At 46.0% G+C, this 25,091-nt stretch overlaps 1 protein-coding gene across 1 annotated transcript; it reads left to right on the top strand.

The window, feature by feature from the left end:
* On the top strand, positions 1 to 24,973 carry GOLGA5 (golgin A5). Its single transcript, XM_056851012.1, has 12 exons — positions 1 to 598; positions 4,693 to 4,911; positions 5,791 to 6,010; positions 7,457 to 7,580; positions 9,617 to 9,820; positions 10,130 to 10,300; positions 12,368 to 12,496; positions 16,034 to 16,132; positions 17,953 to 18,178; positions 20,991 to 21,096; positions 21,861 to 21,924; positions 24,849 to 24,973. Exons 1-12 carry the CDS (start codon positions 49 to 51, stop codon positions 24,927 to 24,929), a joined length of 2,193 nt encoding a protein of 730 aa, XP_056706990.1. The 5' UTR covers positions 1 to 48; the 3' UTR covers positions 24,930 to 24,973.
* Positions 24,974 to 25,091: the final 118 nt, after the last annotated feature.

The following is a 25,091-nucleotide window of genomic DNA, read 5'->3' as shown; positions in this document are numbered from 1 at the left end:
AACATTTGATGGTCTAATTCCATATCGTCTTGGTCTTTGACTCCCATAATGTCTTGGTTTGCCGAGCTTGCTGGTAAGGCAGAGGACCTTCTCAACAAAGTAGATCAAGGAGCCGCCTCCGCTTTAAGCAAGAAAGACGCTGCAGATAGTGGGCCCTACAGCAATAGTCACTTAGATGCTGTCATCGAGTACCCCAAGGTGAACCACCAACAACATCAGATGTCATCCAAATCGAGCTTTATCTCTTCCGCAGCAGATAATATTAAGCACCAGAAAGCAACCATCCTAGCAGGGACCGCAAATGTGAAAGCGACTTCCAGGACGTCTGTAGAACCTTTGCCTTCTGCAGAAACGGTTTCCACACCCAGACCGTCTTCCCAGTTTGTGAGAAGGAAAAAATCTGAACCAAATGACGAACTCCTCTTTGACTTTCTCAATAGCTCTGAAAAAGAACCAAATGGAAAAATGGACCTCAGACGGGAGAAAAGCAAAGCAGCCCCTGCTCAGAATCATTCACGGACTTCGAGCATTAGCTCCATGTCGGCCAGTTCACAGAGTGTCAAAACTGGAGAAGATGTTTCCCTCAGGAGTCAGAACGGTAGCTAAGCATAACTACAGACATTAAGGAATATTAAGTATGGTGGTGGTGGTGAACGGATCGTAGCCTTATGATGTCGTTGTATAACTGTGGAGTAAATTCCAATTGTGATGTTTAAAGTAGTGTTGCATATAAAACAGGATGTCTTGAGTTCTGCTACCAGTCTTTGGATAGATTGCTGTCTGTTGCCTGAAGGGTCATGTCTTTGTTCCATGTCTGATTCCTCAACAGAGAGAGTGGTGCTGCTTCATGGGGCTGCCTTTGTAGCCTTTCTGTCTCCTGGCGGAGTGCCTAGTTCTCCCCTCCCATTTTACCTTCACAATAATACTAGGGATAGGTTGAGAGGGGGAGTCTGGCCCAAAGAGGACCCAGTGCAGGTCATGGCTGAACGGGGAATTTGGACCTGAGATGCCCCTATCCTGATCTTAATACTCTGTCTGCTACAGCACGCCTACGTATTGTATCCAGTTGGTAGCTTTCAACTGTGCTGCACAACTGAATGTAGGAAAGGGTCACTGACATGCCCTAGGGATGACACCTAGCCCTATGGACAAGAGTTTATTGCAGGAAGCCAACCGCGGAGCCTGCACAGCCTAGGATGGATATGTATTGGTAGGCATTGAGTATGGGCTGAGGCATCTTGCCTGTATGTAATGTAGGGACTGGATATGCTTAAATCAGGGATCCCCGACAAGGTACCTGTAGGCACTAGGATGCCCATGGATATGTTTCATCGTGCCGACTCGCTTTTTCTGCAAAGCGTCTCTTCAGCAAAACAGAGAACCACTCCTGGCTTTCTTCCATTTCAGTGGAATGGAAGGTGCTTTAGAACAGCCCAAGAGGCACCTTTACTTCTTCAGGGAGCACCATTTGGAAAAAGCTGCTTTCATCGTAGGCACATGCTTGTCTTGGAACTTCCCAGTGTTTTGTGATTGGACCCAGCCCTCATAACAGCCATTTCATGATTGGTTCCACTTTTCCATGGCAGCCCTTTCACAGTGGTGTCTGCTGTCTGTTCTCAAAGTTCTCAAAATGCCCATTGGTTCAACAAAGTTGAGAACCCCATCTTAAATAAGTAGAGCTGTTTGTATTCACTCTTCTGATTACTTGCTTTGTACAAGAGCAGGGTGGATGTACACTAATTTTTTTAAAAAAACTGTATTTTTTTTTTAATTAAGCTATCATTTTTCTTTTAAAATTTGCCTGGTTTGAAATTAAATTTGAAATGATTGCCAACACAAAGGCTTTTAAAACTGAACATATGAACCTCTTATGAAATGTGGTTTTTCGTTGTAAAGAAAAAGGGAAAGGGCTGTAGCTCAGAGACAGAGTTTCTGCTTGGCACGCAGAATGTCCCAGGTCCAATCTCTGGCATCTCCTATTTTACAAAGGATTGAATAGTTGTTGATGTGAAAGACAATGCTGTGGGTAAACGATACTAATCTTGATGGGCCAGTGGTCTAATTCAGTATAAAGCAGCTTCATGTGTTTTTTAAAAAGTGCAGAAAACAGCTATGTCAGCCATCCTGTAGCATAATACATCATGCACACATTATGCTTGCTATGGGAGGCCAGGACCTACAAGGAACTCTGGATGTCATCCTGTGATCCATCTGTTTTATCCTATATTATGCCTAGGAGTTACCTGCTCTCTGCAATTGGCTCAGTACTCAAATTTTATATAGTGATTCAACTAGCAATCAAAGAGCATGGACTTTCCAGCTCATGGAGAGCAGTGGGGAGGGGCTGTGGCTCAGTGGTAGAGCATTTGCTTGGCTTGCAGAAGGTCCCATGTTCAATCCCCGGCATCTCCAGTTAAAGGGACTAGGCAAGTAGGTGATGTGAACGACCTCAGCGTGAGATCCCGAAGAGCTGCTGCCGGTCTGAGTAGACAATACTGACTTTGATGGACCAAGGGTCTGATTCAGTATAAAGCAGTTTCATGTGTTCATGTGACCTGAGCAGTCACACCCATCAGCTTTTGCTTCTGATTGAGGTTTAGTCTTTTGTGAGGTGGGCCAGGGCAGATAGAAAAGAGAAGGTACAAATTAAAGCAGAAAGTAACACTGGGTGTGACATGCCAACCAGCACCAGTACAAAAAACCCTGTCGAGGCTTCAGGCTGTCAAAGAGATCCAGTCTGAGGTCATGAGCATTGTTATTGGAAAATGTGCATTAGGTAGGATTCAGTGATGTCTCACAGGGGAATCCCTGTGCCAACAGGTGAGGGAGGGAGGAGTGATTCTGCCCCCTTCCCTCTCCTTACTGCATTTCACAGGCCTGCATGGCTATTATTCCATGTGGGTCCTGCAGCCCTGGTGATCAACTTTCCTAGGATCAGAAGTGATTGCTGTCAAGGAGAAGAAGCAGGGGAAGATCAGTCAGTCTTGTGCAGGTCATTGGATCCAAACCCAGCTATTTTATATCACTTTTTAACGTAGCAAAAACATTCAGTTAAAATATTTACACAACACACCATGTGCCCTCTGAGGTTTTAGGAAGTCTCTATTCAGTTTTAAATCAGTATGTTTTATGGGTATAGTATCCAGTTTTATTTAGGGAACACCTAAATAATAAATGGAAAACTTTAGTTTAAAGCAACGATTTAAACCGCTTCCCCCTTAGCCCACCTTGTATAAAAGTGTTTAATGGTTTACTTTTCAGTGGGTCACACAGATGAGTGCTTCTAAAATAATTAGAATCTTAATTATCTGTTACAAAATTCCACAGTGTTATGCATTAATAACCCACCCATTGGTTTGGTGCAGGCTTATGTTATTACTAGATACTCTCCTGCTTTGTCCAGTTCAGGGAAGCTGTAAAGTTAATAGTACATGCTAGGCCACAATCCTCTGGGTAGTTCTGCACACAAACAGGAGCTATTTTTATGCCTTTTGTTGTCACTGTGCAGGGGATCTTCTTTTTGCTAGCATCCATCAGTTTTCACAGCCAGTAAAACTACCCAACTTTGGGACTTGTTTTTTGCTAGTGCATCTTATCAGTAACAATTGATATGGGGGACAACCTCTTTGGCCCAAGTGTCTTTGGGCATGCTGGGAAGCATCATCAGGGGGTGGAAATCAGCAGCAGGGAGTTACCTGGACTGCTTTTTTAGCTGCAGAAAAATGTTCCAGTCTTGCCTTGTCTGGTTTCGCTCATCCTACACCCGGCCTGCACACCCTTTGACCTATTGATCCATTTGTTACATTTTTATCCTGCCTTTCCTCATAGGAGCTCAGGTTGGCATATGTGGTTCTTCTCTCCCCCCATTTTAGCTTCACAACAATCCTATGTGGTTGGTTAGGCTAGCAGGGAGTGTCATGCCTGAGGTCCACCATTCAGTTTCATGGCAAGTGAGCATTGGAGCCCAGGTCTTCCCATAGTCCAACACTCTAACCACTGCACCACACCGTCTCTCCAGCATGCTAGCGTGGTGCGGTGGTTAGTGTGTGAGAGCAGGATCTCTGCCACAGAAACTTGCTGGTTGGCTTTGGGCCGGCCACATGCTCTCAGCCTAACCTACCTCACAGGGTGATTGTGAGGATAAACTGGAGAAGAGAATTATATATGCCACTTTGGTTCCCTGTTGAGGAGAACGGTGAGGTATAAGTGCAGTAAGGAAGTAAACACACCAGTTATGTATCGTAGCCTTCTAAATGCTGTATTGTCTTTTTCTCTCTGTCACATGCACCCACATTCGCACACCTACTCACACCTGTTTATGCAGGCCCAGGCAAATATCAAAACACAGAGTTTTATCAGGTCTCTGGCTTTATTTGGCTTTAGTTGAGTGGAAGTTGGGGTGGGGGATCACAATTTGTGTAGGCTTCATCTACACCTGACTACTAACAATGCAATCCTATAGAGGCTTACTCCAGTCTTTCATTTCAGTGGTCTTAGACCGGATAAATTCTTCATAGGTTTATTTATGGTAAGGATTCAGAGGAGCTGTTAAGTATTTTTTGTGTGGTATTGTGGACCTCTAGAATAAGGACATTTAAAAAAAATATGTTGAGTATACCTGTTTATATGTTCTGCACAGCAAGTAGGCCATCAAGTGAATGTGCAGAGTTTAATGTGCATCTCTTTCTACAGATACTCCCGATAGCTCCAGTTCTGGCGTAGAGAAAGATGTGGATGTCAAAAAAGAGTTTTCACCAAGTGCAGAAGCGAACCCAAGCCTGGCACCCAGCGACAGCGCATCACATGAGCTTTCCAACCTCCGACTGGAGAATCAGCTCCTACGGAACGAGGTGCAGTCTTTGAACCAAGAAATGGCAGCATTAATACAGCGAGCCACTGAAACTCAAAAAGGTAGGGAAATGTCTGAAAATGCTGAGAAGGCCGTGTTGTCAACAGTATGAAGCTAACAAGCTGTTTCCAGTGAACCAAGAGTGGAGCAAAGCTTGTGGGGCAGGACTTTCCTCGCTTCCCCTTTCAGCTGCAGCCTTCTGCAGTTCCCCTTCCTGAAATTCTGCTTGGGGGGGCATTGGAGACCCTCACAAACAGCCTAGTGGGATTTCCAGTAGAGGAGTAAATTTGTGAGCTCCAGTAGAGGAGGAATGTGTGTAGGGTTGCCAGGTCCCTCTTTGCTACCGGTGGGAGGTTTTTTTTTGGGCGGAGCCTGAGGAGGACAGGGTTTGGGGAGGGGAGGGACTTCAGTGCCATAGAGTCCAATGGCCAAAGCGGCCATTTTCTCCAGGTGAACTGATCTCTTTCGGCTGGTGATCAGTTATAATAGCAGGAGATCTCCAGCTAGTACCTGGAGGTTATAAGTACGGATCCGGTACTTCCAGTTCTGGTCTCACCTCAGCCATGAAGGTGGCCCTTCATGAGCCACCGTTTTCTCAGCCCCCTTCCTCTTGCATTACTTAGACGATAATGCTGGCATGCTTTTACAGAGCTTGTTACGATGGGCAGCCATGTTAGTCTGTCTGTAGCAGTAGAAAAGAGCAAGAGTCCAGTAGCACATTATAGTCTAACAAAATTTCTAGCAGGGTATGAGCTTTCTGAAGGAGTGAGCTATGGCTCACGAAAGCTCATACCTTGCTAGAAATTTTGTTAGACTTTAATGTGCTACTGGACTCTTGCTCTTTTCTAGAGCTTGTTACGTGTATTACGAAGATCACATATTTCTTTGAATCAATTTGGTTTCCTGAATTACGCTAACGTTTGCTGCCTTGAATTATGCAGAACTAAACAATGCCCGAGCAAGAGTTGAAAAGTGGAATGTTGACAATTCAAAGAACGACAGGTTTGTCCGCGAACTTCAGGCTCGGGTGGACGATCTGACGGAAGCTGCCTCTGCCAAGGATTCCCAGTTGGCTGTCCTGAAAGTGAGGCTACAGGAAGCTGATCAGCTTCTGAATTCACGGACCGAAGCGCTGGAAACCCTGAAGACGGAAAAATCTCGGTATACAACAACCTCCTCACCCCTTTACTAATAAAGGATTCAAGCTATCTTTGCTTTCTCTAAAGCAGTGGTCTTCAGCCTTTCCCTCCCCAAGTCCCAGCGAGCATGGGATCCAATGAGCTGCAAGCATGTGATGGGAAGTTGCATCACAGAGTCTTGAGTGGCCATGAAAGCACATCTGACAGGAAGAGAGGGAGCCCGACTTATGACCTTGTTGGAGTCAAGGCCAGGCTCGTGGGAAGCAGACCAACAGAGCTGAACTGGAAAGACAGCAGCCCTGAACAGGACTGCAAGAGGAGGCATAAAATCTCCTAAATAAATAAATACATGATAAGCACCAAGAGGCCTAATGTACAAGCCCAGGGTCAGAGCCATGGAGGGATTTTTTTCCCCATCTACGAAAGTTGCAAAGTCTACCATTTCAAGTCAGCTTGCAATAATTGTTCTTTTCCTTTTTCCTTCTTGATAGAAGGAAGGGAGAAAAGGTCCTACATACAAAAACCACCCTTGTCAAGGAAATAATTTAACTTCTTTTAATAAAATGTTTCCAATTAATGTTTTGAATTTTCAGGCTGCCACAGCACAATCTTAAGCAGAGTTATTTACATCTTTTAGTGGTGCTGTGAGTTCAGTCCACTGTTTGTCTCAGTATTGGTTTAGTTTTGGAGCAGCATCAAAAGTTGGATTTAAAGCTTCCATTTATGATGGAACCTTCTTCCAAGGCAATAGGCTGTCCTTGGTTGCCTAGAGGGTTCCTCCAGCAGAAGACTCTTTGCACTAATGGAAGATTGCTTACATTGAAGTACGAGAATACCGTTAGTACCCTTGGAGCTAAACTCTAGTGTGTAAGGAATTTTTTCCATTGGGGAAAAAAGCACTGTGAGAAAAAGAGCTTAAATAATAACCAGGTCTGACCTGTATGGCCCAGGGTAGCCCAGTGCTTCAGATTTCAGATGCTAAAGCAGGATCGGCCCTGGTTTGTACTTGGATGGGAGACCACCAAGGAATTCCAGGGTTGCTATGCAGAGGAAGGCAATGGCAAACCACCATCTGAATGTCTCTTGCCTTGAAAGCCCTATGGGGTCACCAGAAGTGGACTGTGACAGCTCTTTACACACACACAATAACCACATAGAATTAATTCTGACATAACTTTTTAAAGAAGAAAAACCTCAAACATATATGCTACTTCTGACCACTAGTCCAGCCTAGAGGTGTCTGTTCTGCCTGGCAGCAGCTCTCTGAGGTCTCAGGCAGAGAAAGGTTTTGCTCAGCACCTGCCAGCCTTTGACCTGGACAAGGTAGGGGGTTGAGCCTGGGACCTTCTGCATGCAAAGCATGTGTTCGGCCACTGGAAGGGTCCCTAAATTATTGATTTATCTTGAAAACAAGTAACGTCCTTCCCTCCTGTGTCAGGTTTACTGATTCCAGGTCTGTCTTGTCCAGAATAATACAGGATAATTGTGAAGGAAACAGCTTGCACAATCAAGCTCTTCAGACTCTTCAGGAGAGGCTACATGATGCAGAGTCTACGCTCAAACGGGAGCAAGATGGCTACAAGCAGATGCAGGTTAGAAAAGCAGAACTGCTGACTCATTTAGCTGTTGGAGGGCTCACCCCACAGAGCACAGAAAGACACCTTCAGATGCTGTTATTTCTTTTGCACTCTAATGACCCTTTAGGGTGGGGTGGGGGAATCTTCTTTTTTTTTTCAGTTTCAGTGGCTCAGATTCAGCATATGTACATAAGAACATAAGTTATGCTGAGATACAGCATAAGTAGAGTAGCATTTTCATTGGTTGGGTTGACTTTTTCGGTGGCTGGGTTGACTAATCTGGAGAACCAGATTGGATTCCCCACTCCTCCACATGCAGCCTGCTTGGTGAACTTGTTCCAGTCACAGTTCTCTCAGAACTCTCTCAGCCCCACCTACCTCACAAGGTGCCTGTTGTATGTGGGGGCGGGAGGCTATTGTAAGCCACTTTGAGACTCCTTTCGGTAGAGAAAAGTGGGGTATAAAAACCAACTCTTCTTTTGTTGCTAAATGAATGAGGGAGGTAAGGAAGAACTTGAAACTCATAGCAAAATAACTTGTGCAATAAATAAAGTGCATCTGCAACATTGTGTTTTCTTATCACCACTTCCTATGAGTCATGAGGGCCTGTGGGAATTGATTATACCAGTTTGCCAGCCGGGACTTGAAAACAGCAACTGGCTGTTCTGTAGCCCTGCAGCGGGGGCCCTACGTGGCGAGTGCCCAATGACCCGGCCAGCCTTGTCTGGCCTGTTTTCTGCATGCTGAAACTAGAGCAGCCGCTAGGCAAGCCTGCAGACGCTGAATGCAGCTGACCAGCCATGGGTGCCCGCCTGCCGGGTGTCTTGGGAGGTTGTGCCAGTCTGTGCTCAGTTTGGTGGGTCCTGGGCTGCGCAGGCTGGGACTGGAGTGTTGGGTATGGGAGAAACACATTTGAATTCCCACGCACCCCTAAAGCTCTCACCTTGGCTTTGCCCAAGTCATTGGCCCCCCAGCCAGGCTTTCTCAAGCCTGATTTGAAACCTGACATTGGAGGGAAAGGAGAACTGACCCATGCAATTTTACACACTTCCAAGCATCTTGGATAAATAGGGCCACTATGTGTGCAATGAAGACTGTTTGCGTAGGGTTAGCACATGAGTGTGACACCGGCATGTGAACGTTGCATGTGCAGTGGTTGTGGGGCCAGTTTAAACAAGATGCTGGGGGTGTGCAACATTGCACAGGTAGGTTCTTTCATCCTGCCAGCCCCATGTTTAAAACAGGCCTCATTAGGTGGTTGTGAGGCTGATTTATGATGCCTTTGTACAATGTCCTAAGCTCTTCTAGAGGAATGACAGGGTATATAGCTAGATTCCAGTCCAGACCAACAAGATTTTTGGAAATCATGGAAACAAGAGACTGTTCCGGACTTAGAAAAGTGGCAACAAAAAATGGAAGAATTTGCGGTGATGGCCAGATTAACCAACATCCTGAAAGAAAAAAATGATTGAAGATTCACAAGAAGAAATGGGAACGCTATTTTGAATATATTAACTGGAAAGTGTAGACTAAAACTTAACAGAGATAGAAAACAATAGCTATGTTCTTTGAATAAGTTATAGATAAAGATAAACTTAGAGTATAAATAGAGATAGGTTCAGTAATGTTTAAGTAAATATTATAATAACCGAGTAATGTTTATGTAAACTGATCCCTGAAGTAAGTGTATAATGTGTGGATGGAAGTGAATCAAAGGGAGTCAAAGCTCCCTTTGTCAGATACAAGATACAAGGACTTGTATCTGACAAAGGAAGCTTTGACTCTCGAAAGCTTGTATCTCCAAAATCTTGTTAGTCTCTTAAGGTGCTAATGGACTGGTAGCTATTTCTACTGCAGACCAACACTGCTACCCTCTGAAAGGATGTACAGTGTTCTAGTAAAGAAAGTCCGCACCCCTCTCCTTACCCTATGGTGGAGTGTTTCACTCTCCTTCACGACAGGGTTCTGCCTTTATTATTGACAATATTTTGAGCTTTCCCCTCCCATGTGTGTTTGGTGGTAAAAATGGCTTTAAAACTTGCTCCTCACAGAATGAGTTTTCAGCTCGCCTCAGCAAAATGGAGGCCGAACGTCAGAGCTTGGCGGAAGCCGTGACTGCAGCCGAGAGAAAGTGCACGGAGGAGAAGCGGAGAGCCGACGAATTTCAGCAACAAGTCAAAGTAGCCAAAGCCAACCTGGAGTCTGCTAAACAAGAACTGGTGGACTACAAGCAAAAAGCTACACGCATTCTCCAGGTGAAGCCATTTACTGTAACTCCACGCAGAATAATCTAGGCCTTATCGGAAAAGCGATGTATGCCAGAGCACTCCTCTATTATTGGTGGCACAGTGGAACCTCCATGTATGAAAGTAATATACCTTAGTCCCAGATGCTGAGGAGAAATGACAGGGAGGAGCCGTCCTCTTTAAGCCCATGCTTGGGTTCAAGATGATGTTCCCAGATTCAGAGGGAGCCCTTCTGCTCTGGTAGCGTACGTAATCAAGCATAGACTCTTGGGACTGTTATGCAGGCGTACTAACTTATTATTATGTCTTAAATCACAGTCTAAAGAAAAGTTGATCAACAGCCTGAAAGAAGGCTCCGGCATTGAAGGCTTGGACAGCCAAACAGCCAGCCTCATGGAGCTGGAGGAGCTGAGGCACGAGCGAGAGACCCAGAAGGAGGAAATGCAGAAGCTCCGGGGGCAGGTGCAGCAGCTGAGGACGGAGCTCCAGGTACGGGCAGATGTGCCAACAGTTCTCTGGCTATGGTAATAACATCAGCGCAGGTGCGGGTGTTTCTCCCCCCTCTCCTTGACTGTCCAATCAGGCTGGAGGAGAAGAAGTTGAGCCTGTGTGGCATTACAGAGAGAATACTGTACTTGGACTGAGAGCCAGCGTGGTGTAGTGGTTAAGAGTGGTGGCTTGGCATGGTAGACTCTGATCTGGAGAACCGGGTTTGATTCCCCTCTCCTCCACATGAGCGGTGGAGGCTAACCTGGTGAACTGGATTTGTTTCCCCCCTCCTGCACATGAAGCCAGCTGGGTGGCCGTGGGCTAGTCACGCTCTCTCAGTCCTGCATACCTGACAGGGTGTCTGTTGTGGGGAACGGAAGGTGACTGTAAGCCGGTTTGATTCTCCCTTAAGTGGTAGAGAAAGTCGGCATATAAAAAACAACTCTTATTCTTCTACTAGGGTTCACATCTCTTCCTGGCTGTAGACCAGCGGCCCCCTCTCAACTTAGCCTACTGCGTAGGGTTATTGTATGAAGAGAAGACCATGTATGTCTGGAGGTCCTGGGCCACAGATGCGAAAGCAGGAACAGGAGTGGAGTTTTTTGGTAGCCTTTCTCCCGCTGTTGCAGCGCGAGGTCTGGAGTGAAACTGGATTGTTGTCCCCTCCCCAGTGCTTCAGACGGGATGTCTACTTAGTTTTCTCTTTTACTTTCAGACTGCTTGCATGGCTGTCTAACTAATAGATTGTTTGGAACCTTACTCCATTTTTAAAAGCTTCCTTTCTGGTTTTTACATTCTGGGACCTGTTCCAGTCAGGCAAGGGGAGTGGCTTGATGATTGCCATGAGGTCCAGCCAATCAGCACTGTGTACAGCCCGCCTTTAAGGAAAGGGCACAATAGTTTAATGAATAACACCAGGATTTGACAGTCAAAGCCCTGCAAAGCTAGCTGCTTCTTTTCAAAGCAAGAAAACAGGTGTCTCCCCCCAACTCACACTCACCTCTGGAGACTATCTTATGTATGTAGAGGCAGTGAGTGTACTTTCACTGGAGCTCGGTGCTGAAAATGGAAATGGATGCCAGCAACTACCAACAGAGAAATTTGAGGCATTGCTAATGGGAGGGGAAGCTCAAAGGTTTTGGATTTTTCTTTAATTACCCCAGATTAGGTGTACAGTCAGTGGCTGGGATCCACCAAATCATTTCTGTGGACAGAAGGATTTCCGTACACGGAGCGTGACCCTGTTGCGTCTTTTCCTGCTGCAACCTGGAAGCAGCATTTCGGGTAGCATTTTGGACTGTGGCAGGAGAGAGAAGTCTTTCCATCCAAGGGGAGGGGCTGTGTCTCAGTGGTAGAGCATGTGCTTGGCATGCAGAAGGTCCTAGATTCAAGCCCTGGCATCTCCAGTTGAAGGGGCTAGGTAAGTAGGTGATGTGAAAGACCTCCTCCTGAGACCCTGGAGAGCCATGGAGAAGGGCTGTGTCTCAGTGGTAGAGCATGTGCTTGGCATGCAGAAGGTCCCAGGTTCAATCCCCGGCACCTCCAGTTAAAGGGACTAGGCAAGTAGGTGATGTGAAAGATCTCTGCCTGAGACCCTGGAGAGCCGCAGCCGGTCTGAGTTGACAATACTGACTTCGATGAACCCAGGGTCTGATCCAGTATAAGTCAGCTTCATGTGTTCTTGTGAAACACCTGAGTGGATCCAAGCGAGTGTGGTGACTCTTCTTTGTAATATCCAAAGGAGAATTTGCGTGGGGATGAGCTCAGGTTACAGATATGCATTCAGCCTGTGTGTACCCTTCAGACGAGTGGCCCGTTAGATGTCACAGGCACCCAAATGACTGTGGATACAGCTGCTGGCCCCGTCCATGACATCTGAAGACGCTTTTTAGTAGGACTGACTTGGCTCACAGTCTGCCTGTTGAGGGAGGCGAGCATAAGGTGTGCGGAACAAGGCCCCACACCCTAGTGATCATGCGGAACAGTGCAGATGTTGGGGACTAGGCGATAGGGCCAGGCTCATAACAAGGAACTGGGGCTTCATGAAATTGTGCCAATTATTCGTAGGATATGGAAGCACAGCAGATGAGCGAAGCGGAGTCCACCAGAGAACAGATCCAGGATTTGCAGGATCAAATCTCCGTGCACAAAACAGCCAAGCAAGAAGCGGAGGCTGAACTGGAGAGGCAGAAACAGGTATGTCGATCGTGTTCGCTGTCCTTGTGTTTATGCAAGCGAGATCTGATTTTACACCATTCCCCACCACCACCACCCATGCTTCTAATACTAATTTCGGTAAGAACTGCAGGACTTGCAGTGTGTGCTGAGGAAAATTTTTTGAAGTGATCATTTGTCTTGTACGACGGGAACTGTGGAATGAGTTGAGATTATAACTTTTTAATAAACTGACTCTTGAAAGGGGAGCTACACAAGAGCAAGTGGTTGGTAATTTCCCTGAGCTGTCAAAGACTGTAGCTACCACACCTAAATGCTTGAATCAAGCCCAAGACACAGAAAGAGGATGGGTGTTAAAGGGAGCCTTAGTGTGAACTGGAATCCAGCTGAGGTTCCTTCTTGTGCTTCTGTGATTGGCTAACTTTCCTGCCTTCAAAGTCCAAAGTAGTTGATGGCAGACCCCTTCAGGTATAGAGGTATACCACATGGCCCACCCCAAACAGTTGCTGTATGGGCACCACATGTGAAGAAACTGCTGTATTGCATTTTGATGTAGATCAATGGTAAGGGAAATGGATCGTGTCCTTTAAATATGAATCTCACTAAATGGTACTGTAATGGGTCTGCAGCAGGCATATGGCACAATGGCTACTGCAGCGTGTTGTTTTTGCACAAGACCCTAATGAAGTCTCTGAAATACATACATGCATATATACATACAGCCTCCCATCTTCCTTACCTTGTTCTTTGAAACTACAGTCAGCTTGACTTCAGGTTCTCTGAGGGAGACACTTCCATGATTTTTGCAGGCCTCAGCCTGAACGAATGTTTCTGAATAGGCAAGAGACCGCTAGGCAAGCCAGTCTCTTCACAACAGTCTCTCACCCGCTTTGGAGGCCCACCAATATTCACTTGGAAACTGGTTTTCAAATATCCCATCAGGGATTTAAAAATGTGTATATAGTTCTGTGACTGGGTGTTGTGAGAGGGAAGTTGTTTTGATTTCCTTTCCCTGATGGGAACCATTTATCTTGCAGGATTACCCGTTCCTTTCAGGGATTGCATGTTAATTAGATGGCAGCAAGTCTGCCCTCATGAAAAGGCAACAGTTCCACATTTGTTCTCCAGAGCTGGCTGCATAATGGTTAATATTTATATTGAACCATACTGTGGTGTTCTGTTACTGCTGTCCTCTTGACAGGCAGGCCATTTAAAGCCTGTTCTTTGACTTTGTGAGCCAAATCTTTCTTTGTGAGCCAAATCGCCCCTAACCTTCGTCCATTTTGACTTGTAATGGCCCACAAGAGAGTGGTCCAGCAAGTTCTGTTGAATCTCCTACTTGGCTACTTGGCAATAATAGTTGACTGTCTGGGTTTGAAAATGACACCAGCTCTGGCAACTGAATATTCTTGCAGTAGGCAGTAAGAGCGTCCGCCATGCCAGCCACAAAAATGTTGGCAGTACATGATCCATTCACGCACACACCCCAGTCTCCAAGGCACCTACTATTATGAGTACCTTCATCTCATTTCCTTTGCTAATACATTTCAGGTTCTAGTAGATGTGGAAAGGTTGGTTTAAACATCTGATACAAGCCTCTCCCAAAAGGATAAGTAAATAAAAGTCCAGAGTAATGGTTTCCATGATTTCCAAATCTCCTTTTTCATGATTTCAAAAAAAATGAAGAAGAGTTGGTTTTTATATGCCAAGTTTCTCTACCTTTTAAGGAGAGTCAAACGGCTTACAATCTCCTTCCCTTTCTCCCCCCACAACAAACACCCTGTGAGGTAGGTGGGGCTGAGAGAGCTCTAAGAGAGTTGTGACTAGCCCAGGGTCACCCAGCTGGCTTCATGTGGAGGAGTGGGGAAACCAACCTGGTTTTCCAGATTAGAGTCCACTGCTCACATGGAGGAGTGGGGAATCAAACTCGGTTCTCCAGATTAAAGTCCGCCACTCCAAACCACTACACCATGCTGGCTCTCAAGAGATTTATTCATGTTTGTTACATTTGAAAGCAATAATGTCAGAGTAAGACCACTGTAGCGTGAAACCGTGATGATATTCCCAGCTGCAAAGGCAGTGCATCAGTCCTGTTCAGTCCATGCTAGGGAAATTTCTAGTTAGCTCCGGCGTTCCCATCCCTGATCTGGTTTTGTGAGCTGGCCTCAGTGCGGGACCGGTTGCTAATTCATGGCCTGTCAGCCTGGTCTTAACTCTTTGAATTCGGCCAGTTGGCCCATACATCATTCTCTTCTTCCTAAGGCAGCACTGATAATATCTAAAACTGGGCAGCAGGAAAACTGGTCACAAAAAATACTAGACTGTAATGATAGTGTTAAGTTTACGCCTCCAATGTTACTTTGTAAAGTCTTGTTCTGTTGGCTTACCCCAGGTAGCTTTCTGATCAGGTGCTGTGATGTGCATTCAGAGTTACAGATGTGTCCTGGAGAAAGCCACACTTTCCACCCCCCCTAATATTGGAAAGCCAGGGAAACACACTCCATAGACCAGAGGTGTCAAACATAAGGCCCACAGGCTGGATCTGGCCCCTTGAGATCTCTTATCTGGCCCATGAGGCAACCACACACACCCCACCCTCGATCTGGGCTGGTGAGGCATGGCCTGGCCCGACCAAGTGACATTTATGTCATCTCTGGCCCTCGTAACAATTGAGTTCGACACCCCTGCTATAGACCATGCTGCTCCTGTTCATTATGGTGAACAGGCAAGGGCCAACACAGGCGGAAGTACCCTTGGGGACCAGATGCGCTGAAACACTTCTCCACTACCTCCTACTATTAAAGCTGCATGCATTTGATGCAGATGCCTGGGTTATTTTAAAGGCTTTATTTTCGTATAGTGTAGCAAGTTCCAAGGAGAGAGGGAAGCGTGCGTGCAGAGTGCCATCAAGTCGCAGCCAACTTATGACTACCCCATAGGGTTTTCAAGGCAAGAGACGTTCAGAGGTATTTTACCATTGCCTGCCTCTGTGTAGCGACCCTGGACTTGCTTGGTGGTCCCCCATCCTAGTACCAATCAGGCCCAACCCTGCTTAGCTTCTGAGATGTGACAAAATCAGGCTAGCCTGGGCCATCCAGGTCAGGGTGCCAGAGAGAGCAGGGTATTCCAAAAAGGCTTCTGATCAAGGTGGTGGTTTATTCCTGGCCATGTTCATACCCTGATGAAGACAGCAACAGTCCCAGAGTCTATAGATATGTGCATTGCTGTGCAGGTCCCCACACGCGGACCCCCATGAAAGGCATGCAGCAAAATAGCTGACAGAGATCTCAGTGTGAAAACCTGAGCCTTTAAAGAAACCAATGTAGTGGCTCCACTTTGAGTCCCTGAGGTCCCCAGTGGAACTGTACATCTATTGCAGCACCTTAATGACTCTGACGTCTTGAGCCTTGAAAGCTCAGGTACCCTTTTTGAGACTTCAGACAAATAAATGACTATCTAGTGTTAAAACCCAGTAGTGGGAACTTCCACGTGGCATATTTAATCATAGCACTTCTTTAATAATTCTTGCTGGATATATGTACATATATATATTTACAGGAGCTCCGCTATACTGAAGAAGAATTGTACCGGACAAAGAATACGTTGCAGAGTCGAATATCAGACAGAGAAGAAGAAATTCAGAAGCTGAGAAACCAGGTAATGATTTGCAGCCAGCAGGGATCTGCTTGCAGAACAGCTCGTTTCCACCTCCCCCCACATCTTCCACTCTCCCTCTGTGCTGCCGAAAAAAGCAGTTCTGCGAACCTTTTGGAAAAATGTGTGATAAAGTAAAGGCGAGGGCTGCGGCTCAAGTGGGAAATTCATGGAAATTGCTGAACCAGCTGCCACCCCCACCCCTGGAGCAGAAACATCTTTGCAGAAGGGTGCCTTTGGATCCAACCTATAGGCCTGGGGTAGGGTTGCCAACCTCCAGGTACTAGCTGGAGATTTCCCACTATTACAGCTGATCTACAGCCGATAGAGATCCGTTCACCTGGAGAAAATGACCTCTTTGGCAACTGGACTCTATGGCATTAAAATCCCTCCCCTCCCCAAACCCCGCCCTCCTCAGGCACCACACCCAAAATCTCCAGGTATTTTCCAACCCGGAGCTGGCAATTCTATTCTCAGGGCTGTTGTGAAGACAGGGTTGCCAACCTCCAGGTACTAACTGATCTCCCGGCGATAGAGAACAGTTCACCTGAAGAAAATGGCCGCTTTAGTAATTGGACTCTATGGCATTGAAGTCCCTCAGCAAAATCTCCAGGTATTTCCCAGCCCAGAGCTGGCAACCCTAGCCTGGAATTGAAGCGAGCTGGTGAGGGGAGAGGAATGTAGGGAAGAGACATCTCCCTGAGCATATTGGGCTGGCAATTGGTAAAACAGAATCCCTTATCTCTATGGGAGTAATTCTGTAGTGCAGGAGGCATTCAGACTATGGGTTGGATCCAGCTAGATTTTTCAGTTAATTATACCCAATCCCCCTCTTTACTGCTGCCCCCATCCCACACAGCTTCCAGTATCCCCATCCAGTGAGTCCTTTTTTTTTTTGGTCATTAGTGGGGATCCCTCCTTTTCTTTGTCAGGAGAAAATCTAGTTGGATCCATCCTTATGGGGTAGATCCTCCTACTCCACTGAGCAAAGTTTGAATAGGAGGAAGAGTCACTTAAGTTAGAGGAAGGTTGCTTAGACTGAAGGAAGGCACCTTGGAAAGATAGTTGGATTCACCCCATTTGTCTAAAGTTCTTGAGTTATTCTTTGAGGTTGCATGAATTTAGATGCAAGCAAATCTAGATCTGGATTGTTACAACAGTCAGTGGGCAAGCCTTGCTTGGTCAGGATTTGTACAAAGAGGAAACCAGTTTATTTAAATCATCTTGATTTCGATAGATGTTGCAGCTTTGCAAATAAGAATGAGTCCAGGCTGAAGATTCTTTCGATTAAAACTTTTACTTAACTTTCAAACACCCAGAACAGATAACGAACAGGTACAGTGCAGGCGTCTTTCCCCTGGTCTGCAGCTAGAGTTGCCAACCTCCAGGTGGAGCCTGAAGATCTCCCAAAATTACGGCTCACCTCCACAGACTGCAGAGATCAGTTCCTCTGGAGAAAATGGCTGCTTTGGAAGGTGGACTGTGTGGCATTGTACCCCACTGGGATCCCTGCTCTCCCTAGGCTCCACCCCCATATCTCCAGGATTTCCCAACCTGGAGTTGGCAACCCTATGACTGCAGCAGATCCAGCAACCATGGAAGGAACAAGGAAAACAGAAACTAGAAGAAGAAACTTGCAAGCCCCAATTAGTTACTAGGCAACATCAGCCCCTCTGGGTACTGGATAACTTTGCAAGTCAGTTAACCCTTTAAATACCTCTCCATTTCTGTAGTGTGTGATCCATTGCCATTGCTATCCTAACAGATTTTATATCAATCCCCCTGTACCATTGTCCAAGTATCTCTTTTTTTCCCCCTTCCAGTTAACAAACAAAACATTGAGCAGCAGTAGCCAGTCTGAGCTGGAAAATAGGCTACATCAGCTGACAGAAACCCTAATTCAGAAGCAGACTATGCTGGAGAATCTGGGCACGGAAAAGAACTCCTTGGTCTACCAGCTGGAGCGAATGGAGCAGCAGCTGAAGGCTGTCCAAGGCAATTCAGCAAATGGTCCCTCCATTAATATGGCCGGAATTGACAGCAGTGAAGGTAAAGATGGGGAAGTGACAACAGCCGGTGGGACCCCTGCAGCCATTTTTATCAGAGTAAAGAAGGCTAAAAAGGGCTTAAATAAATATATGTATTTTAACTAAATTGGCTGAAGCCATAGATAGGCTATCTTGCCTAAAAGTTTCACTGATATAAAGATTTCTGACAACAGCGTCCATGTCTACCACCGTGCAGTACCAAATTTCCCCTGAAATGCTGCTTCTGGGATTCAGGGGACCCCCCAGGAATAGCTGGGGGAGGGATTTAGAGGTCGTCGAAGGCTTTCACAGTCAGAGTTCATTGGTTCTTGTAGGTTATCCGGGCTGTGTAACCGTGGTCTTGGAAAAAGAAAAAGAAAGAAAGAAAGAAAATACCAAGACCACTGGTTCTTGTAGGTTATTCGGGCTGTGTAACCGTGGTCTTGGAATTTTCTTTCCTGACGTTTCGCCAGCAACTGTGGCAGGCATCTTCAGAGTAGTAACACTGAAGATGCCTGCCACAGTTGCTGGCGAAACGTCAGGAAAGAAAATTCCAAGACCACGGTTACACAGCCCGAATAACCTACAAGAACCAATGAACTCTGACCGTGAAAGCCTTCGACCAAGACCACTGTTACACAGCCCGGATAACCTACAAGAACCAATGATTTAGAGGTCATTTGTCACTGGAAGGGGAAATCAGTGAAAATCTCCTCCTCCCCCACCCTTTGTGCACATGTAAAATGTTATAGAAGAAAGAAGAGGGTTGGTCTGTCCCTACTCCATGTGTTAGATTTGCTTGCACATTCATGTAACTCCATGTCTTGGATTCTGTGAAGGATTTCTGTGCGTGCTAGATAGTTTTTGCCATGGAGAATGTTTCCTTTTCTGCCTAACCTTCAGTTTGCGCAAGATCATTGGTCTTCAGTAGGCTCTTGTGCAGATGGAAATTTTAGTGAAAGAGGAAGCATTCTCCATGGCAGAGACTACGTGTGTGGTGGAAAGTGCTGTCAAGTCACAGCTGACTTATGGAGACCCCGTTGAGAGTTCAAGGCAAGAGACATTCAGAGGTGGTTTGCCATTGCCTGCCTTCATGGGCTGAGAGAATCATAAAGTTGGAAGGGATCTTCAGGGTCATCTATTCCAACCCCCTGCCCAATGCAGGAAATTCACAATTACCTCCTCCCCACACCCCCAGTGACCCCTACTCCATGCCCAGAAGATGTCCCCCCCCCAAAAAAAAAAACACCCTCCAGGATCCCTGGCCAGTCTGGCCTGGAGGAAAATTGCTTTCTGACCCCAGGTCAGGAGTTCTGAGAGAACTGTGATTGGCCCAAGATCACCCAGCAGGCTTCATGTGGAGGAGTGGAACTCCCAGGATGTGGTGATGGCTGCCAACTTGGAAGGCTTTAAGAGGAGAGTGGACATGTTCATGGAGGAGAGGGCTATTCATGGCTACTAGTCAGAATGGATGCTATTCATGATGCATACCTATTCTCTCCAGGATCAGAGGAGCATGCCTATTATATGAGGTGCAGTGGAACACAGGCAGGATAATGCTGCTGCAGTCATCTTGTTTGTGGGCTTCCTAGAGGCACCTGGTTGGCCACTGTGTGAACAGACTGCTGGACATGATGGACCTTGGTCTGATCCACCTTGGCCTTTCTTACGTTCTTAACCAGAACCTTCCCCTTCTTGATCACTTTTCCAATCAAATATGAGATAAGATCCACACATCACTAGATATTGCTCAGTTCTAATCATTGGTCTTCTGACTTTTGCTGTCTGGACACAGTTACGATAACACAGTGCTGGATGTTAAGTGGATCCAGTCCAGCAGCTGCCACAAAGACAGGAGCCAGTGTATCGAGTACAGTTGACCACAGCAACAGTGGGGGCAAGTCTGGCTTATGCATTCCAACCACCTTCCCAGCATGTTTTGGATTTAATATTCAGCCCCAACTGATCTGAAGGACTTTCCCACTCATCTCAATCTGCTTGATCTTTGAGATTAAAGGTGGGAGGGTTTCCTGCAGGACCACCACCTTTCCCAAGGTTCTGTCACCAGCCGCTTGCTGGAGGGCCTTTTCAACTGCCACTTCAAACCTGTGAAACTCCCTTCCCCAGGAGGGTGCAATTAACATCTCGAGACCTTCTGCAGTAGGTTGAAAATGTCTTTGTTCCAGTAAGGTCTTGCAGCGTGATAGGCCAATCTACTTCTATCTCATCAGAGCTCTGAAGTTAAGCAGGGTTGAACATGGTTAGTACTTGGATGGGACACCACCAAGGAAGACAGGTTGCTATGCAGAGGAAGGTGACAGCCAAACCACCTCTGTTCATCTCTTGCCTTGAAAACTTTGTGATCCTGGGGTCACCATGAGTTGATGGTAATTTGACGGCACAAAAAAGTGTCTTGGAATGAACTGCTGAAGGTTGTGGTTATTACTGTTTTCGCAATGCTATTGTCTGTGCACAAAGGCAGCATGCTAATTTACTATACCAGAATCTTCTTGGCCTGGCCTTCTACTTCCTCTTTCAGCAGGGGTGGATTGTGAAGTTGAGAAGATACAAAGGTTGTCTATGCGTGAACTCAGGACACGCTTCCTTTGTTGCCATGTTGTAGGGATTTCTGTTGTGGCACTATATAACCCACAGGCCAGTTTACAAGAATATCAGCAAACTCTTAAAAACGTATGTAAGGGTGATTAATATTCATGACTGCTGATAAATTGGTTTTCTGTTGCCATTTATTTATTTATTCATTCATTCATTTAGCAAATTTGTATGCCAAAGACCTAATACTAACTATTTTTTTTAAAAAAAACTTTATCTAGGCACTCGCATGCGAAACGTTCCTGTTCTTTTTAGTGACATCGACGTTAACATGGCAGGAATGTATGGCAGAGTCCGCAAAGCTGCCAGCAGTATAGATCAATTCAGGTGAGGATATGGTACCATTTGTGGGCTTTGTTGTTGTTGTTTTCCCTGTGAGCAAATGAGGAGGGGCTCTGTTTGTGGAGTGTCTGGTTTGCATGCAGGAGATCCCAGCTTCAATTCTCTTAGTATTTCCAGTTGAAAGGATCAGATAGAAGGTGATGTGCCCGACCGAATTTGACCTGAGATGCTGGAGATCTGCTGTCACTCAAAGGAGTACTTTGCTAGACCAATGGTATGACTTGGTATAAGATGTAAACTTCATTTTATAGGTTTACTTTGGTTTTCTACTCTGCCTGAAGCAGGTATTTCAATGCTATCTTAATCTGCTTCCCTTTTCTTGGTCTCTCACACCTTAGTAATTGATGTTCAGTGGTGGAGGGGTCAATTTTATCGGCCGTTTCTCCAGGCCCTTTGATAATATAACAAAAAAAGAATCTTCTCCCTAATTTATATTTCTTAAATGATCGGTGCTATGCAGAAACTTGCGTTGCAGTGTCATGTTGCTTCCAATGGAGTAAAGTCTACGGCAAGGTCCATTAAAGGTTAGGGTTGGAGGTAACGGCAGACTGTAAATGAATTTAAATTGTTGTGCGTAGTTTAAACAAAAATCCAGTGACGAGGCACCAAAGGAAGAATAGATTTTTGGCTTTTATTGAAGGGCATAAATAGAATCCAGAAAATAACTAAGGGATTCATTGCTTCCATGAAGGAAAACGCAAGAAAAGAAATGTTTCTTTCTCTAATGGCTATGTTTCTCTTGCTTACAGCATCCGATTAGGAATCTTTCTACGACGGTATCCCATTGCAAGAGTGTTTGTAATCATTTATATGGTGAGTATGTTTGATGAATTTAAGAGTGTCGCACTTTTAGCCTTTCTTGCATCATCTGTAATCTTGATCTGTCAAGCAGTGAATGGCATACATAAGAAGAAATGAGATATAGTTAAGTTTAGCATTTCAGCACACTTTGAAAGGAGATTACTGAGCCCTGATCTGGAAGACAAATTTATGGCAGATGTTAGACGAAGAGTTGGTATTTATACCCTGCTTTTCTCTACCTTTAAGGACTCTCAAAGCAGCTTACAATCGCCTTCCCTTCCCCTTCCCACAACAGACACCTTGCAAGTTAGGTGGGGCTGAGAGAGTTCAGAGAGAACTGTGACTAGGCCAAGGTCACCCAGCAGGCTTCATGTGGAGGAGTGGGGACTCAAACCCTCTTCCCCCAGTCCTTAGAGGAAGCTGCTGCTACTGCTTTTCTTTCAAGCATTGGCTATAAGGAGAGTAGTCCTTAAGGAGAGTAGCCCCCCCCCCCAAAGTGTGCCATCTAGTAAGCAGGGCTAGGGAGCACTATTTATTTTCATCCTTTAAGGGTGGGCTTCTCCTCACACAGGGTAGGTTGAGAATCTGAAGCTCCTGGCTCTTTCTTGCTGCAGCAAGGGAAAAAACGTGTGTGTGTATTGGGGAGGGTGATCTAAAATGCCCTTTTCTTTTAGTCCTTACTGCTAGATGTTAGGCTTCTGCTGTCAATGTTGCTCTGCCAGGGTGGAAAAGCAGTCAGAGAGGCCCACATATTTCCCCATCCTGCCTTGCGGGGTCAGAACTGCTCCCATGTTGTCTGGTGTCATCCTGCCTCACTTACACTGTTGTCCCAGACCATCTGGGCCAGCATGCTAGTTCAGTTCATGTTTTGGGGTATTTTGACATGCTTCAGCAATGCCTGGGAGTCACTTCTTATAGATTTGCAGGGGTCTGTCTGTGAAGTGTAGCTTTTTATAAATCTGGTGTTCCCAGAGTAGTGGTTACTGTCTGTAGAGGTAGAGTTTTTTCCTGCTGTGATAGTCCCCTGAAAAGAATATGGGTCAGATCCTGTGGAGAAATTCTGCAGATGGAAGTGGGGGGATTTTTGCCAGTTCCCCTCTCCTGCATCAGCCTTCTGACTCTCCCCTCAGCCTGTTCCTGGGGCTGTCCCCCTGAGAGAAGTATTTCCGGGGGCATTTGGGGCTGCAGTGGGAAGGGGGAACATGAGAAAATTGTGCTTCACTAACAGAAACCCTTCAATCAGCAGATATTTTTGGCAGGATCCAAGCCTGTATGTGTTTTTATTTTTTGAGTAGAGAGGGGGGAAATCCAAAATGTATGTACAAATTCCCACCATTTTCCACTAGAGGGAAGAGAAGTCTGTGGTTAGCTGAGGTAAATTTTATATTTATAGAAGAAACCCCTTTTGCTCTGCTTCCGTACTGAAATATTCCCAGAACTAAAATCATACACTCTCAGGCTGTAGAAATGTCTTCTTGAGAAAACATGCTGAGGATCTAGGGGTGCCGTTTTACTGGGCTTCAGGATACTGAGGAGCTGCAGTGGGGGTGGGTTGGGCAGAACCAACATTTCAGACTGACCCTTTTATCCTACATCTTTTCTCCCAGCTTCCTCTGAATATTAAATCAGATGGCCCCTGTCAATTTCCCTCTACTGTTCAAATTATTCACAGCCCCTCTGTTCCCCAATCAACGGCTTTTAAGAGTCACAGTTCTTAAGACTGGTGTCTAAGCTTCAGTTAGCATCTGCAGAGTGGATCAGCGGGGCATCAGCCTTTCTTCCAATCCAATCTGCACTCTCTTCAGCCACCATTGTCACTTTCTCCGGGAGCCTGGTGCCAGGGTCACTGTGCATTTTTAAAGGCTTTTCGGAGCATGTCAGGGAGGGCGGTTTTTTTCTGGGCAATCATGCAAAGCCTTTGTCACGACAGATTTAAGTGTGTGGACTCTTGCTTTAGATGGAAATAAAAAGTCAGAACTGTGGGGGGGTTTTTTCCACAGAAAGCACTTTTCATAGTCTTTGGTAAAGATTCTGTACACCTACGGCCGCTGCACCAAGTAAAGACCTAGTATGATGTACAGCCAGTGGAGTGTTGGACATCGGGAGAGATCAGAGTTCAAATCCTCATTCAACCATAAAATGGACATAGTAGTCTTGGGCCCAGTCACTACAGGTTGTATCCAAACTAAATCTTCTGCCGATGGAAGGGGAGGGGAGTAACTTCCATCAAGTCCCCTTTCCTTCTGCTGACCCCTGATTTTTCTCCTCATGCTGTTCCTGAGGGTCCCGTTTCCCACTACCAGCAGTTCAGGGAGATCAGTGGGCTGCAGCAAGTGGGTGGGGGCGGGGGGAAGGAAAGTTCTGTTCCAGTGTCAGGAGTGCCTAGCGTGAGTGGAAAGCTTAGTCTGGATTCTGGTCAGCCTCACAAGGTTGTTGTAAGGATGAAATGAGACAAACCCCTCTGTGTATATGCAAGTTCGTTAGAGAGCAGATAGAATACAGAGACGATAGATTATGTGAATGTGTGATAACTCCCCCTTCCCCAGTTATTGCCATCATGGGCAGAACTCCATTTGCACACAGGGGAGGGGCTGTGGCTCAGTGGTAGAGCATCTGCTTGGCATGCAGGTCCCAGGTTCAATCCCCAGTTAAAGGGACTAGGCAAGTAGGTGGTGTGAAAGACCTCTGCCTGAGATCCTGGAGAGCCGCTGCCGGTCTGAGTAGACAATACTGACTCTGATGGGCCGAGGGTCTGATTCAGTATATGGCAGTTTTATGTGTTCACACAGGAAGTTTCACCTCAAGCATGTAGCTCAATGCTGTGCTCAGCGGGCAGAGTAGCCCCTGCTTGTGTGGTGCTCCTTATGAACTGTGCGGCTCTGAATCAGTGGTATTTGCTACTTGTGGTTTCCTGATTCCCATTTCTCTTTTGCCAGGTGTTGCTTCATCTGTGGGTCATGGTGGTTCTGCTTACCTATACTCCAGAGATGCATCATGACAATCCAAGCGGCAACTAAACCACAATCCTGGAACGGCCATTTCCCTGATGATTCATAAAGTTAATAAAGCAACTGATTCTCTGGCAGGGGGAAGCTTCAAAGAACAGGGCAACTGCCATGTCTGTTCCATTGCTGCTTGGGCAAATTTAAATTATTTGGCAGATATTCTGAGTTCCTCTC

The sequence above is a fragment of the Euleptes europaea genome, chromosome 6, assembly GCF_029931775.1.
Source record: "Euleptes europaea isolate rEulEur1 chromosome 6, rEulEur1.hap1, whole genome shotgun sequence".
NCBI lineage: Eukaryota > Metazoa > Chordata > Lepidosauria > Squamata > Sphaerodactylidae > Euleptes > Euleptes europaea.
This window is presented reverse-complemented; position numbering and strand designations above follow the sequence as displayed.

What these genes read in the sequence shown, in the direction of transcription:
- GOLGA5 (XM_056851012.1), top strand. Translation starts at nt 49, where the DNA reads ATGTCTTGGTTTGCCGAGCTTGCTGGTAAGGCAGAGGACCTTCTCAAC. An exon ending in CTGAAGACGGAAAAATCTCG is followed by an intron (nt 6,011 to 7,456) that starts GTATACAACAAC and finishes TGTCTTGTCCAG; the next exon opens with AATAATACAGGATAATTGTG. An exon ending in AACTGGAGAGGCAGAAACAG is followed by an intron (nt 12,497 to 16,033) that starts GTATGTCGATCG and finishes ATATATTTACAG; the next exon opens with GAGCTCCGCTATACTGAAGA.